Genomic DNA, 17611 nt, shown 5'->3' with positions numbered 1-17611 from the left:
GTTGAAAAGGCACCAGGATCTGTGTATTTTCCCGTGCTGCAACCCACTGCACTGGCTGAAACAACAGGGCTGCCCAGGAATCTCCTGGCTTGGCTCCCTGTTTCTGTCCCCTGTTTAATGAGATAAGTGGGTGACTCTGCCTTCCCGGAGCTCCAATCACCAGCTTAAAAGGGCAACCAGACCAGTGTATTTTGTACAGAGAGCCGCTGCGCCAGCCAAAATAACTACGTTGGCGACCTGTGGGGATCCTCCACCTGGGAATCTCCTGTTCTGTCGGCAATAAAGATCCGTCTGGAAATGTGGCATCCACTCACCCTCTGTGCTTTCACTGGGAGCTGCAATCCTGAGCTGCTCCTAAACCGCCATCTTGGATCCTGTCTCCCAATTATAAGTTTCTTACACTGTAATTAATAAATCATGTGATGGTAGACTGCTAAAAGTTAAAATATCTATTATAAACTTTAAAGCAACCACAAAAATAACAAAACAAAAAGTTGTACTAACAAACCAATAAATGCAGTAAGATGGAATCATAAAACATAATAAGTTGGCAAAATGGCCAAAAAAAAAACCAAAAAAGGGAACAAAGAACAAATGAGACAAACCAAAGTGAATGGTAAGGTAACAGGCTAAACTTAAGCACATCACTAATGCAAACAGTGCAAACACCTCAAATGAAAGCAGAGATTGTTATTTTAGGTTACAAAAAATAAAAGGAAAAGTAATTAGGCACAAACTGTAAATAAGACACAAATAGGCTGGGCATGGTGGTTCACGCCTGTAATCCCAGCACTTTGGGAGGCTGAAGTGGGAGGATCACCTGAGGTCAGGAGTTCAAGACCGGCCTGGCCACAACATAGTGAAACCCCTTCTCTCCAAAGAATATAAAAATTTGCTGGGCATGGTAGCGGGCACCTGTAATCCCACTTGAGAGGTTGAGGCAGTAGAATCGCTTGAACTTAGGAGGCAGAGGTTATGGTGAGCCAAGATCGCTCCACTGCAATCCAGCCTGAGTGAGGCTAGGTCTTTAAAAACAAACAAAAAAAAAGACACAGACTAAAAACAAAAGGATGGAAAAAGACACAGACGCTCCATATCCATGGGTTCTGCATTTATGGATCCAAGCAACTACAGATGACAGAACGTAGTTAGGCCCATCAAGGTTGCATCTATACTGAACATGAACAGCATTTTGTTTCTTGTCATTACTCCCCAGGCAATATAGCATGACAACTATTTACACAGCATTTACACTGTGTTGGGTATTATAAGCAATCCAGAGAAGATTTAAAGTATCCAGGAGGATGTGCATAAAAGTTATACGCAAAATACTATGCCATTTTTTTATAAAGGACTTGAGCATCCAGATTTTGGTATCCACAGGTGTTTGGATACCACCAATGTCCTGTGGGTATCAAGCAACAACTATTCTTTCTGACAATAGTCAAAGGAAAGTTGAATGGCTCTATCAATATCAGCAAATGGGATTACAAAGCAAAGAATATGACCAGAATAAAGAGGCTCATTTCTTAACAATAAAATAGTCAATTCATCAAGAAGACATAACCATTATAAATATTTAAAAATTAAATAACAGAGTTTAAAAATACTTGAGGTAAAAAGAGATAGAACTGAAAGAAAAAATATACGATTATGTTGGAGATTTTAATATCCCTCTCTCAATAATGGAAAGAACAAGTAGCCAGGAAATCAATAAAGATATAGAAGACATGAACAATTCTACCAACCAATTGACCTAATTGGTACTTACTGAACACACTATTAACAATAAAATTCTACAAAATCAAAGCACTAAACCACCAAAGTAAGCCATATTCTGGGCCATAAATTTAAGTGGATTCAAATCATAAAAAAATATATTCTCTGACCAAAAAAGAACTAAATTGGAAGTAAAAAAACAAGACCTTTGAAATATCCCTGAACCACATCTCTAAATAACTCATGGGATTTAAAAAAAAAAATCAAGAGAAATTATAAGTATTTTGAACAGAATTAGAAAAACACACAACATACCAGAAATTGTGGGATACTGTTAAAGAAATACTTTCAGGTAAGTTTACAACACTAAGTTCTTATATTAAAAGGCAAAAAGTATTTAGTTAATGGCTTTGACAGACACCTTAAGAAACTACAAAAAAGAGCAAATTAAACACAAAATACCCAGAAGCAACACAATAATATAGATATGAAAAGAAATAATTAAATAGAAAATTAGAGAAATCAATTAAATGAAAAGCAATTATTTAAGAAAAATCAATAAAATTGATAAATCTCTACAAAAGGATCAGAAAAAAGAGAAGACAAAATTTACCAAAACCATGGATAAAAGAAGTGATTCTACAGCTATTAGAAGGAAAGCAAGGACTATGAAGAACTACTACCAAGCTTATTTAAGAAAGAAAGAAAAAAAATCTGACTAACTCTATTTAAAGAAATTAAATTTGTAGCAAAAAACCTTTCCACAAAGAAAATACCAGGTCCAGATGGATTCGCTGGTTCACTGGTAAATTCTACCACACATTTAAGAAAGAGGGAATACCATTTCTACAAAAACTCTTCCAAAATTCAACAAAAGAAAATATTCCCAAACTTATCTATGAGTTAAGCATTATCTTGACACCATGTACAGAATAAGGAAAGCCACAGACTAATATCTTTAACATAAATTTTCTGAACAAAATTTTAGAAAAGCAAAGCCAGCAATAAATAAGGATAATACAATGCAGATCCTTCTCAACTTATGATGGGGTTACAATCCAATAAATGTGTGATAAGTGAAAAATATGGAAGGTCAAAACTGCATGTCTGACCGGGAGCTGTGGCTTGCTGCCACCTCCCAACATCACAAGAGGAAGACAGTTTGTACAGAATGGGTATCATTTTCCCATCATCTTAAAGACAAAGAGCATACATAAGTCAGTGACAATCTTTATGTCCAAGTAGGGTTTGTCCAAGAAACAAAATGATGTTTAGATACCCTACCATCAATCAGTATAATTCATTGTACGAGCAGACTAAAAAGAAAAGCCATATGATCCCTCCAATAGGTGCAAAAGGATTAGAGAAAATTCAACATCCACTTCTGAGTCAAAAAAAAAAATTCAGCAAACTAGAAATAAAAGGAAACCTGCTCAACTTGATAAAAAGTATCCACACACAAAAAGAAAACTGATGACATCATATTTAATGCTGAAAGAGAACACCTTCCCCTAATATTGGGAACAAGACAAGAATCCTGCTCTTGATGCTTCTGTTCAACGTTGTACTGGTGGTTTTAGTCAGTGAACAACATAATGATTTATGGAGAAAATGTATGCATATAGAAACCTACTAGAAATAAGTGAGTTTAGCGGAGTTTCAGAATAGTTTATCAATACAAAAACTCAATTGTACAGCTGACCCACAGGTTATGAGTCTCAACCCCCCACACAGTTAAAAATCCATGTATAACTTTGACTACCCCAAAAAACATAGCTACCAACAGCCTACCATTGAGCAGAAGCCTTACCAATAACATTAACAGTTGATTAACACATAAATAGGCTAGTATCTATTTAGGTTGGTGCAAAAGTAATTATGGTTTTTGCTATAAATTTTAAAGGCAAAAACCACAATTGCTTTTGCACCCACCTAAACACATGTATACTCATTTATACATTCATGGCATAGGGAAACTTTTCTTAATGTTTCTCAATATTTGTAGGCTACACAGTTTATCTGCGAGTTTTTCCAAATTATTACAAATTCTCGAAAATATTTTCCAATATATTTATTTTTTAAAATACATGTATAAATGGACCCACACAGTTCAAATCTGTGTTGTTCAAGTGTCAGCTGTACTTTGCTATGCTAGTAACGAACAATCAGAAATTAAAACTTAAAAATCAGCAGCATTTAAAATACTATCAAAAACTAGGAACTATTAGCCAGCTCGGTGGCTCACACTTGTAATACCAGCACTTTGGAAAGTCAAGGGGGTGAATCACTTGAGGCCAGGAGTTCAAGACCAGCCTGGCCAACACAGTGAAACCTTGTCTCTACCAAAAATACAAAACTTAGCCGGACAGGGTGGTGCGTGCCTGTAGTCCCAGCTACTCGGGAGGCTGAGGTAGGATAATCACTTGAACCTGGGAGGTGGAGACTGCAGTGAGCCAAGATTGCACCACTCCACTCCAGCCCAGGCGACAGAGTAAGACTCTGCAAAAAAAAAAAAAAAAAAAAAAAACCTAGGAGCTACGTAGGAATAAATCTGATGAAATATATAAAATACATATACTTTGGCCAGGCAGGTTCATGCCTGTAATCCCTGCAACTGTGGAAGGCCAAGGTGGGAGTATCACTCAAGCTGGAGTTCGAGACCAGTCTGGGCAACATGGTGAGACTCCAGCTCAAAAAAAAAAAGTTGTAATTAGTTGGGCATGGTAGCATGTGCCTGTGGTCTCAGCTACTCAGGAGGCTGAAGCAGGAGGATTGCTCGAGCCCAGGAGGTGGAAGTTGCAGTGATCTGTGATCGCATCGCTGCACTCCAGCCTGGGTAACAGAAAGAGACCCTGTCTCAAAAAAAAAAAAAAAGAAATACATATACACTGAAAACTATACATTTATGAGAAAAAAAATTAAAGAATTTCTAAATAAATCTAAATAAACATACTGTGTTCATGGATCAAAAGACTATTTTTTAAATGTTAATCCTCCCAAGATTAACATAGACTCAACAAAACTCTCAAAATTTCAGCAACCTTTGTTACAGACACTGAAGAGCTGATTCTAAAATTCACATGGAAAAGCAGAGCACCTGGAATAGCCAAAATCACTTTGAAAAAGAAGTCAGCCCTGCTACCCAAATACAGTGACCCCAAGAACAAAGGTGGAGCAGCACAGCCTGGGGCTCCATGGGCTGACTTCCAGGACACTCCACCCGCCCAGCTGCTGACACATCAGCCACTGCCCAGCTGCTGGGCAGGCACATGGCAAAGACAGGGCATATGGATGTCTTTAAACGTAACACCATTCAGGTGTCATGGTTTGGAGCAGGGTCTGGCATGCTGAGGCTGCGGATCACACCTTGTTTTGTAAAGTTTGACTGGGGCCCAGCCACACCCACTTGTTTACATATTTGTGGCTGCTTCCACGCTCCAATGGCAGAGTTGAGTTGTTGCAACAGAAACAATATGTAACCCACGGAGCCTGAAATGTTTACTATCTGCCCTTCACAGACCTAGTCAGCTGACCCCAGGCAGACAGCCTCACATTAGGGGCTGGTAGGGCCAGATCCAGCAAGCCTCTAGGAATTAGCTGGTCCTCCCTGACCCTAGTCTCCTTCTCTTGGACACAGGATAACACCACAATCCTGCATGGTCACTGGGAAGAGTGGATAGCAGAGTGCAGGGCCTCGTGCTTCAGCAGGTGTCTGCAATGCACACATATGTGCATATACAGGAAGGAAAGGAGGACAGACTCCCCTGACACGACATCATGTCAGCTCAGTCCCCATTTCTCATGAGGTGACTGTGCTTTGTGCTGCCAAAGGACTCCAAGAGAATGTCCCCAACCAAAAGTGATGACCCACAGCGGGACACACAGGCATATACATGCAGAACAGGTGCACACTCACACATGTACATATTCACACACATACATACATATATACCACATGCATGCTCACCTACACACACATACACATGTGTGTTCAGATAAGCACTCACACATGTAACACACCTACAGACATAACACACGTGCATTTGCAGGCACACAAGCTCACTCATGTACATTTTCACAAATGCACACCCATGTTCACATATTCATGTGTACACACATGTGCACACACAAGCACATGTTCGTATACATGCTCACACATGTGTACACTCACACATGTTACATACAGGCACACACATCTCTCACTCCACTTGACCCATCAGGCGTCTCCACCATGTACATCACCCACTCTGACACTTCTGCACTCTTCTTAACAAAAGTATGTAAGCCAGCATCCCAGACATGTATCAGTATCCTGGCAAAAGAGTCAAGTAGGTTTCAAGGAGCCACTTGGAATATGGAAACATGAGATGAGAGAGCATGTGATGATGCCTCAAAACAGGCCCAGAGCCCCCGCCCATACACCCTGGACAGTGGCGCAGATAAAAAGGAATGGCAGATGCCAAGGCCTGGGACCAGGCTGACAGCACAGCCCCATGAGCAGCAGGCAGCTCTCCACGACACCCTCAGCCTCTCCTAAGAGCCAGCACTTCTATATCAAAGGAAGAAACTGCAAAGCAACTGGGCTGAAATAAGGTGCCTCATAGGAGAACTAAAGTCTACAGCAGGACTACAAAGGGCCTGGGCTGACCCAACATGGGTCCTGTCCCCTCAGGGACAAAGGTGCTGATCTCAGGGCTGCCATGAAGACCAGAATCAGATGGTCGAAGTGGAGGGCCCAGCATAGCTCAGAGCACCGTGAGAGATAAAAGGCCAAGTGGGAGCCTCCAGAGAAAAGCTCCAGAGATGACCAGCTTCCTGGTGGAGGGGTGGGAAGCAAGGAGCAGGCCTGGGACACAAAACTGGCTGCGCAGTCCAGGGGTCAAGCCTAGTGGACGGTCCAGACAAGACTGCAAGGGCAGACCAGAAGCTCCAGTGCCCTGCAGAAAGATGAAGCGGCCTTTCCCAAACAGGCTGCTGTGGAACACTGGCCCAGGCTATCAACGGGGTGTCACTGCCCGCAAAGATAAAATCACCGTTCGCTTTTCTAGTAAACCATGGAAAACAGTGACTTTACAGCTTGATCTCAAGACCTTTTCTTCCCCACAAGGATCTTCCAAGGGGAATAGTGTCCACAATCCCCGTGCCCACCCTCTTTCCCCTGGCCTTCCTACCTAACCTCTCTCACTACCAATGTGTCTGCAACAGCCTCCCAAGTTTTCTCCCACCTGCAGTGGGACCCCTAAACTGCTGCCAGGCATGGTGAGTCTTACCAGCCACTGCTCATGTGACTACCACCTGGCTCTGCCCTGCTCAGCCCTACCCTGTGCTCAGAATGCCCCTCAGGACTCTGCACAAGCCAGCCCCCAACAATGCCCTCCTCTCCCCTCCTCCATTGATGGAGCATCCACATTTTTGCCCAAGACTCTTCACTGTCACCTCCTCTAGAAAGGTGCTGCCTTGCTGAACAGAGCTCACTGCCTCTTCCTCTCACACTGACCTCAGTACCCCTCTCTGCCACCCAGAGTGAGGCTGAACAAGGTGAACTTGAACTTGGCTCCATCTCACTGTGCTTCTCCCACATTCTCAAATGGCAGGGATGCTGGGTGTCTGGGGTCCAAGGACACCCAGGTGGGTCAGTGGCCCTGAAAAGCATCACATCCTGGACTCTCCTGACTCGGAACTCCCTCCTCCCCTTCCCCCTTAGAAGGAGGAGACTTCCTGTGGTCATGGTCAGTCGTCCTGCAGAAGCCAACCCTTCCTGCACAGGCCAGGAGTGAGAATCTCAGGAGAGATGTGCCCGGTGAATGGCAAGAGGGGAAGTTCCACCACATATGAATAGGGCACATTCTAGCTTTCGAGCTGGTGACTGATGAGCAGTACAATTTATCTGTGGCCAGTAGAGGAAAAGGAAGGGGAGGATATAGATGTGCTTTCCCTGGGCCTGCAACATCTGTTGGCTTCTGCAGCTGAGATCCCAGCCCCACATGTCCTGTCTCTAAACACAGCACATTCTGTGGGGAGAAAGCAGGGACAATGGCGGCGCCTCAGGAGCCTTGTGGCCAAGGTGACTAAGTCCCAGGAGTGCAAACCTCTGCACAGGGAGGTCTGGCTGGCTTGCTCATCTCTGCTTCTGAACATGCATGTTACAAACCAAGGCTGTTGGCGTGGTCTTGGCCCAACCTTCAGCAGAACTTGGCTACCAGATGTGACTGGTCCAAGGAAGGTTTTTCAAAACCCCAGCACACAGTCTGATGAGGGCAAGGGTGGCCACTGCCTGAGCCAGGTATCAGGAGGCCTCAACAACTGGGCCCCCAGCAGACAAGTTTCAATCCCAGAAGAGTGGCAGATCCAGAATCAGGCCTGTTCCAGTAGAGCCCAGGACCGAGGCTGCCGCAGAACGAGGGGTTGCAACCACCAGCTCTGTCTGCAGTGGGACACGATGACAGCAGGATGGTGCACAGGTGCCCACACCTATGTGTGGCCTGCATAATGAAGCCTTCTGCATGGAAGCCCCAATCGGAAGGCATGTTGGCCATGCTTGTGCAAGCATTTTCTTATCTGGTAAATGCAAGGCTTCAGTCCAAGGAAAGGAATCACGATGAGGCTAAAAACAACAGGTGATTTATAACCTTGCTGGAAGAAATGCTTAGCAATCAGTTTAGTTGATGGTCCAAATACAGGGAATCCACCTGGCATATTCACTCCAGAAGCAATTCTAATTTAATTCAAACAGAGAAAGACGCTGCACTTACCGTGGCTAATTCGTCGAACTTGCCGAAGAGCTCGTTGAGGAGTTTCACCAGCTCCTGGGCCGTGCACTGTGATGCCAAGCCCGTGAAACCCACGATGTCAGCAAACAGGATGCTGCAAGAGAAAGGGATGCCAGGCTGCCCTCCTCCCAGCCGCTCAGGAAATGACCTCGAGAGGGGTACAGACATTCGCAGCTCCAAACCACTGTACAATCAGTCACCCCATTTATTCCTCAACGCAGACTAGAAATGAAAGCTTCCTGGTTCCCACCTTACAGGTGAGAAGACTGAGGCTCAGAAAACCCACAGGATGCCAGGCCTTGGCCACTGGGGGAGCCAATGTTGAGGCCTTTCAAGGCTCGCCGTCCCCCATGCTGACCCCTCACACCACATAGGGAGAGCCCATCTGCGCTCCTCTAGACCTACCTCCCCTTTGTGGGGAGGTTATGAGACTGGGATGTGGCCAGCAGTGCCAGGTAGAGGTGATGTGTTTTTAAGCATGGGGGCCCCTCCACACCCTATTTTTCCCCTTCTGCCAGCTGAATGCAGAAAAATCCCAGGCTCTGAGTATGGTGTCAGTGTTTCACAATGGAAGGGGAAGGAGTCCCCAAATTCCTGGGCAAAGGGGCCGCCCCCTCAGTCTGCAATGAAAGCAAGAAACACACTGTCTTGCATCAAAGACTCTATGTACTGAGCATCTATTTATTATAGCACTGGGGTCAGCCCTAAACAAGACAGTGTCTACCCACAGGGCGGAACGTCCATCTTTTCTGGAGATAATAAGACTTTTAAAAGATGTTTTCTATTGTTTTCTCTTCTTATAATATTAAAACGTGCTCTTTGAAAAATATTAGAAAAAAATTAATCACCTATTTTTGTTTGTAAAAATGTTGCAGCTTTAAGATAGCTCTGCACAGGGCCCCAATCATTTATTCACATTTGTTCAAGGGGTTCTCAGCTTTTCTCTAACTTTGAGGCTTCCAGAACCCAGACCATCCCCAGCACCACTACAGGAAATAAATGCAAAGTAAAGGAAAATGACCTACTTTGTTCACAACACAGGGTATCACCAAAGATGGGCCAGCCTGGAAAGGCATGAGGGGAGCGGGGTTCAGAGCTCAGACTCCAAGAGGACTATCCAGCTCTACCACTGACAGCAACTTATCCAACCATTCCGCATGTCCACCATGTAAAATGGGAATAAGACTAGAGTCTAGGTCATACCTTGCCTCTAGTAAGAGCTCAGTGATTGTTTACAATCATTTATAATAATTTTTAAGTATTCTAATTCATTTAACCACTTGTTTACTCAACAAATACTTATTGAGGGCTATATGTGCTAGCATTGTTCTGGGTGCTTGGGATTTAGCAGTGAATAAAAGATTCATGGCAGGGCTCAGTGGCTCATGGGATTACAGAATTCCAGTAGTTTAGGAGGCTAAGGCAGGTGAATCACTTGAGTCTAGGAGTCTGAGACCAGCCTGGGCCACATGGCAAAACCCCATCTCTACAAAAACTACAAAAATTAGCCAGATGTGCTGGCATGCGCCTGTAGTCCCAGCAACTCAGGGGCTGAGCTGGGAGGATCACTTGAGCCCAGGAGGTGGAGGTTGCAGTGAGCTGAAGCATGCCTCTGCACTCCAGCCTGAGAGACACAGTGCAACCCCATCTCAAAAAACGAAAAAAAAGGATTCAAACAAACCTCACCGCCCTCAGAAAGACGCCATTCTATTCAGGGAAGGGGCAGACATGCAGAGAACATCAAAGGTGACATGTGTAACTATGGAAAAGCAGAGAAGTCAGATGTGGAGCTGTGGGTACTGCCAACTAGGATTGGTCAGGGGTGTCCTGAAGGAAGGGAGAGGAAGAAATGGGTACACAGACACCAGGAGAAGAGGATTCTGCACGGAGGTAACAGCAAGTGCTGCTCTTGTGATTTCTGCTGGATACAGAATTCTCTTATTTCAACCTTTGAACATGCCATTCCATTGCCTTCTGGCCTCCCTGGTTTCTGATGAAACATCAGCTGATAACTTTGTTGACGATCCCATGTAGATGATAAGTCGTGTTTCTTTTGCTGTTTTCAAAACTGTCCTTATGTCTTTAGTTTTTGATAGTTTGATAATGACATGTCTCAATGTGGGTCTTTTTGGGTTTACCCACCTTGGAGTGCAGTAAGCTTCTTGGATGTGTAGGTTAATGTTTTCCAAAATCTTTGGGATATTTATGGCTATTAATTTCTTCAGAGATTCTTTCTGCCCCTTTCTCTCTCTCCTCTTCTTGGGACTCTCAATATGTGTATACTGATATACTAGATGGTGTCCCATAGATCCCTGACACTCTCTTCATTTTCTTCATTCTTTTTTTCATTCTGTTCTGCAGACTGGATAATCTCAACTGACCTACAAGTTCCCTAATTCTTTTTAAAGTGTACTATACATTATTGTTGACTACAAGTAAAATATTGTACAGCAGGTATCTATAGCTTACTCGCCTTGTTTGAATAAAGCTTTATGGCCATTGACTAGTAACTCCCCATTTCTTCCTCCCCCAAGGCCCTATAACCACAATGATATTCTTCAATTCTAGGAATTTGACTATTTTGAATACCTCATATAAGTAGAATACTGCAATATTTGTCTTTATGTAACTGGCTTATTTCACTTGTATAATGTCCTGAAGTTTCATCTATTTTGTCATATATTGAAGAATTCCCTTCTTTTTTAAGGCTTAACAGCATTTCATTTTATGTATGTAACACATTTTCTTATAACACCTTTATTGAGATATCATTGACATAAAAATTGTGTGTATTCATGTGTATATGTGTATATATGGTATACAATTTGATGTTTTGATGAACCTACATAGGTTGAAATAATTGACACAATTAAGGTAACTGAAATAGCCATTACCTCTGCATAGCTACGTGTGTGTGAGCAAATTTCAAGTATACAATACAGCATTGTTAACTATTGTGACCATGCTGTATGTCAGAACTCCAGAACTTATTCATGCTGCCTAGCTAAAATTTTGTATTCTTTTTTTTTTTTTTTTTTGAGATGGAGTCTCACTCTGTCACCAGTCTGGAGTGAAGTAGTGTGATCTCGGCTCACTGCAACTTCTGCCTCTCGAGTTCAAGTGATTCTCTTGCCTCAGCCTCCCAAGTAGCTGGGACTACAGGCATGCACCACCATACCCAGCTAATGTTTGTATTTTTTAGTAGAGACGGGGTTTTACCATGTTGGCCAGGATGTTCTCCATCTCTTGACTTTGTGATCCGCCCACCTTGGCCTCCCCAAGTGCTGGGATTACAGGCATGAGCCACACCGCACCTGGCCAAATTTTGTATTCTTTTACCAACATCACCCCATTTACCTCTGCGTCCATTCCCTAGCAACCACCATTCTACTTTGCTCCTATGAATTTGACTATTTTAGTTCCACATACAAATGAGATCATGCAGATATTTCTGTCTTACTCACTTAGGTTACAGTAATGTCCTCCAGCTCCATACATATTGTTGATAATGGCAAGATTTCCTTCTTTTATGTGACTTATGTGTGTGTTGTATAAATATATGTATATATGCACATATATATTAACTGACATATAATTGTACATACTTATGGGTTATGGTGTGATAATTCAATATATGTATACAACATGCTGTTATCAAATCAGAGTGATTAGGATATCCAACACCTGCAATTTTTATTATTTCTTTCTGTTGGTAACATTCAAATATCCTCTCTCTTAGGTACTTAAAAAACACAATAAATTATTGTTTACTATAGTTACCCTACATGCTATAGAACAATAGAACTTATTTCTCCTATCTACCTGTAATTTTGTACTCATTAACCAATCTCTCCCTGTGCCTCCCTACCTCTCACTCTTCCCAGCCTCAAGTAACCACTATTCCACTGCCTACATCTAAGAGAGCAACTATTTTAGCTTCCATATAAAAGTGAGACTATGCAGTATTTATCTTTCTATGCCTGGCTTATTTCACTTAATATAATGTCCCCTGGGAACACCCATGTTGACACAAATGACAGAATTTCATTTTTTATGCCTGAATAGTATTTCACTCTGTCAATATACCACATTCTCTCTATCCATTCATCTGCTGTGGGATGCTTAGGTTAAGTCCACATCTAGGTTACTGTGAATAGTGCTACAATAAACAGGGAGAGCAGATACCTCTTTGACATGCTGATTCCTTTTCCTTTGGATATATAAACAGTACTGGGATTGCTGGATCATATGATAGTTCGATTTTTAGCTTTTTGAGAAACTTCCACTCTAGTCTCCATAATGGCTGTACTAATTTACATTCCCATCAATAGATATAAGAGGTCCCTTTTTCTGCATCCTCACCAGCATGTGCTTTTTGTCTTTTTGATAATAGCCAGTCTAACTGGGGTGAGATGATTCTCACTGTGGTTTGGATTTGCGTTTCCATGATGATTAGTGATGTTGACCATTTTATCATTTCCTTTTTGGCCATTTGGATGTCTTCTTTTGAGAAATGCCTATTCAGATGCTTCACCCATTTTAAAATCGGAGTATTTGTTTCTTGCTATTGAGTTGTTTGAGTTCCTTGTATATTCTGGATATCAATCACTATCAAATGAATAGCTTACCAATGTTTTGTCCCATTCTTTTGTTGTCTATTCACGCTGTTGTTTCTTTTGTTGTGCAGAAACTTTTCAGTCTGACATAATCCCATTTCTTTCGTTTTTATCTTATTGCCTATGCTTTTGAGGCCTTAACCATAGAACATCTGTTCAGACCAATATCCTGAAGTATTTCCACTATGTTTCCTTCTAGAAATTTCAGAGTCTGGGTCTTATATTTTTGACTGATCCATTTTGAGTTTATTCTTGTATATGGTAAGAGATAGGGGTCTAGTTTCATTTTCTGCATATGCATAATGTTTTCCCAGCACCTTTTATTGAAGAGATTGTCTTTTCCACAATGTATGTTCTTGGCACCTTTGTCAAAAATCAGTTGGCTAATATTACATGGATTTATTTCTGGGTTCTCTATTCTGTTCTATTGGTCTATGCATCTGTTTTTATGCCAGTACCATGCTGTTTCAGTTAATATAGCTTTGTAGTATATTTTGAAGTCAGGTAACATAATGCTTCCAGCTTTCTTCTTTTTGCTCAAGACTGCTTTGGCTATTCAGTCTTTTGTAGTACCATATGAACTTTGGGATTTTTTTTCTATTTTTGTGAAGAACATCATTTATATTTTGATAGACATTGCATTGAATCTGTAGATCACTTTTGGTATTATGGTCATTTTAAAAATATTCTTCCAATCCATGAATGTGAAATGTCTTTCCATTTTTATGTGTCCTCTTCAATATCTTTCATCATTGTTTTATAGTTTTTACTGTAGAAACCTTTTACATCTTGGTTAAATTTACTTTAAAGTATTTTATTTTTGTAGCTATTGTAATTGAGATTATTTTCTAGACTTCTTTTTCAGCTAGTACATTCCTGATGTATGGAAATGCTACTGGTTTTTGTACATTGATTTTTCTATTCTCCAACTTGACTGAATTCATTTATCAAATTCTAAGAGTTTGATCCTGCCATGGGGAAAGTGGCAATTCACTCAAGACGAAGACTCCGTGGCAATTCACATCCTGCTTAAGTCCCAGGAGTGGTGCCTGTTTCCCAGTGCCAGTGGCTGCAGGCCACATCATGATTGCTTCTCAGTTCCAGCTGCAGGAGCCCACCCCTGCTTTGTTCTAGTTCCACAAGCAAATAGCCCAAGTTTCCTAAATGTCTAGTGATGAATCCCAAAATAAGGCACACTCTGCTAAAAGCTAGGATTTAAAAAATGGCATCTTGCTATAGCCACTGAGGTTGCAGAATGGGTGTGGGACCCAGGGAAAATTCCCTCCCTGGAGCACTTCCTGCTCACAGCCTCCCAACTGCTTCCTAAGATGGATTCAAAACTTGGGAGGGTCAAGATGCCCTCCCATCACCTGGATCTCCAGTGGGAAAGTGAGCCACAGAAAGACCCTCACTCATCCCTCCTGATATTGAGGAGTCATTCCTGGTTCTTAGCCAGTCTCAGCCAAGTAGGCTGCCTGTTTTCCTTCTGCTTCCTAGTTTTTCCCTTTCCATTTAGGATGCCTTTTTTGTTGCTGTTCTTTCTTCTCTTATTGCTCTGGGTAGGACTTCCAGTATTATGTTGACTAGATAGAAGTGGTGAGGGTAGATATCATCTTCTTCCTGATTTTAGAGGGAAAACTTTCTGTTTTTCATCACTGAATATGTCATAGCTGTGGGCTTGTCATATATAGCCTTTATTTTGTTGAGGTTTTTTTTTTAATCCAAATTTGTCAATAATTTTTATCATGAAAGGGTGTTGAATTTTTTCAAATATTTTTCTGCATCTATTGAGATGATCACGATTTGTATTCCCTATTCCCTTATCATGTTGTTATCACAATAATTGATTTTTGCATGTTGAACTATCTTTGCATTCCAGGGATAAATTTCAATTGATCATGGTGTATATGCATTTAATGTGATCCTGGATGCATCTGCTAGTATCTCACTGAGGATGATTTTATATTTTTCAGGGATATTTGCCTATAATTTTTTTTGTAGTGTTCTTGTCTGACTTTGATATCAGGACGACGTTTCACTTCATAGTTTGAAAGTGTACCCTCCTCTTCAATTTTTTAGAAGACTTTGAGAAGCACTGCCATTAATTCTTTAAATTTTGGTAGAATTTACCAGTGAAACTATCTGGGCTTGGACTTTTCTTTGTTGGGTTTTGATAGCTGATTTAATCTCTATGTTTTCTCCTTTCCATTTAGGATACCTAAATGTAGATCTATTCAAACTTTTTACTTCTTAATGACTTAGTCTTGGTAGATTGTATGTTTCTTGACATTTATCAAATTTTCCTAGGTTATACAGTTTGTTGGTGTATAATTGTTCACAGCAGTCTCTTATGATCCTTTTTCATTTTTGTGGCATCAGTTATAATATCTCTTCTTTAATTTACAATTTTATTTGAGTCTTCTCTCTTACTGGTCTGGCTAAGGACTTGTCAAAATCTTATTTAATGTTTCACAAAGAGACTCTTAGTTCTGTAGATTTTTAAATATTGCTTTCTATTTTCTATTTCATTTATTTCTGCTCTGATCTCTGTTATTTCCTTCATTCTAGTAATTTTGGCCTTAATATGCTCTTGTATTTTTGGCTTCTTGAGGAGCAATATTAAGACTGTTAATTTAAGATCTTTTTTAATGTAAGCATTTATTGCTATGAACGTCCCTCTTATTACTTGCTTCTGTTCTAGCCCATAAGTTTTGGTATACTGTGTTTTCATTTTCTTTGTCTGAAGGTATTTTCAGGTTTGTTTTGTGTTGTTTCATTTTGTTGAGACAGGGTCTTGCTCTGTCACCCAGACTGCTGGAGTGCAGTGGTGTGCTCATAGCTCACTTCAGCCTTGAACTTCTGGACTCAAGGAATCCTCCCACTTCAGCCTCCTGAGTAGCTGACACTACAGGTCCCTGCCACCATGCCTGGCTACTTATTAAACATTTTTTTGAGAGATTAGGTCTTACTATGTTGTCTAAACTGATCTTGAAATCTTGGGCTAAAGCAAACCTCCCACCTCAGCCTCCCAAAGTGCTGGGATTACAAGTGTGAGTCACCATGCCCAGCCTGGAGGTATTTTCTAATTTTCTTTTTGATTTCTTCTTTGACTCAATAATTGTTCAATGATGTGCTGTTTAATTTCAACACATTTTTGAATATTTTAGTTATTTGCTTTTTCCTCTCTTTCTGATTTCCTTTGTGTTATGTTAATTTTTTGTTATAATATGCTTTTATTCCTTTTTCTTTCTCTTTTGTGTAATTTCTATAGGCATTTTTTTCTTTGTGTTTACCTTGCTGCTTACAAAAGCTATAACTCTCCACCATCACCTCCACCATCACCACCACACTTCCACCATAACCTCCTCACCTCCACAATCACCCCCACCTCTACCATTACCTATACACCTCCATTAGCACCTCCCCATCTCCACCATCCCCTCCTCACCTCCACAATCACCCCCACCTCTACCATTACCTATACACCTCCATTAGCACCTCCCCATCTCCACCATCCCCTCCTCACCTCCACAATCACCCCCACCTCTACCATTACCTATACACCTCCATTAGCACCTCCCCATCTCCACCATCCCCTCCTCACCTCCACAATCACCCCCACCTCTACCATTACCTATACACCTCCATTAGCACCTCCCCAGCTCCACCATCACATCCACATCTCCATCATCACCTCCCCACCTCCACAATCACCTCCTCACCTCCACCATCACCTCCTCACCACCACTGTCACATCCTCACCTCCACCATCACCTCCTCACCTCCACCATCACACCACCTCCATTATCACCTCCCCATCTCCACCATCCCTTCCTCACCTCCACCATCACCTCCCTAACTTCACCATCACCACCACACACCCGTCATCACCTCCCCAACCCCATCATCAACTCAACACCTCCACCATCACCTCCTCACCTCCACTATCACCTCCACACCTCCACCATCACCTCCCCACCTCCACCATCACCTCCTCATCTCCACCATAACCTCCTCACCTCCACAATCACCCCCACCTCTACCATTACCTATACACCTCCATTAGCACCTCCCCAGCTCCACCATCACATCCACATCTCCATCATCACCTCCCCACCTCCACAATCACCTCCTCACCTCCACCATCACCTCCTCACCACCACTGTCACATCCTCACCTCCACCATCACCTCCTCACCTCCACCATCACACCACCTCCACTATCACCTTCCACCTCCACTATCACCACCCACCTCCATTATCACCTCCCCATCTCCACCATCCCCTCCTCACCTCCACCATCACCTCCCTACCTTCATCAACACCACCACACACCCGTCATCACCTCCCCAACCCCATCATCAACTCAATACCTCCACCATCACCTCCTCACCTCCACTATCACCTCCACACCTCCACCATCACCTCCCCACCTCCACCATCACCTACTCACCACCACAATCACCTCCTCACCACCACCATCACATTTTCACCTCAACCATCACCT

General features: G+C 42.2%; 1 protein-coding gene across 1 annotated transcript in view; it reads right to left on the bottom strand.

The window, feature by feature from the left end:
• Positions 1-17611, bottom strand: part of ADCY1 (adenylate cyclase 1) — a 127947-nt gene that overhangs the window by 73960 nt on the left and 36376 nt on the right. Inside the window, exon 4 of the mRNA XM_035253349.3 lies at positions 8472-8583. Within this exon, the coding sequence (XP_035109240.2) occupies positions 8472-8583 (112 nt within the window). The remainder of the gene's footprint in view (positions 1-8471; positions 8584-17611) is intronic.

This window comes from Callithrix jacchus, chromosome 11 (assembly GCF_049354715.1).
Source record: "Callithrix jacchus isolate 240 chromosome 11, calJac240_pri, whole genome shotgun sequence".
In the NCBI taxonomy this organism is placed as follows: Eukaryota; Metazoa; Chordata; class Mammalia; order Primates; family Cebidae; genus Callithrix; species Callithrix jacchus.
This window is presented reverse-complemented; position numbering and strand designations above follow the sequence as displayed.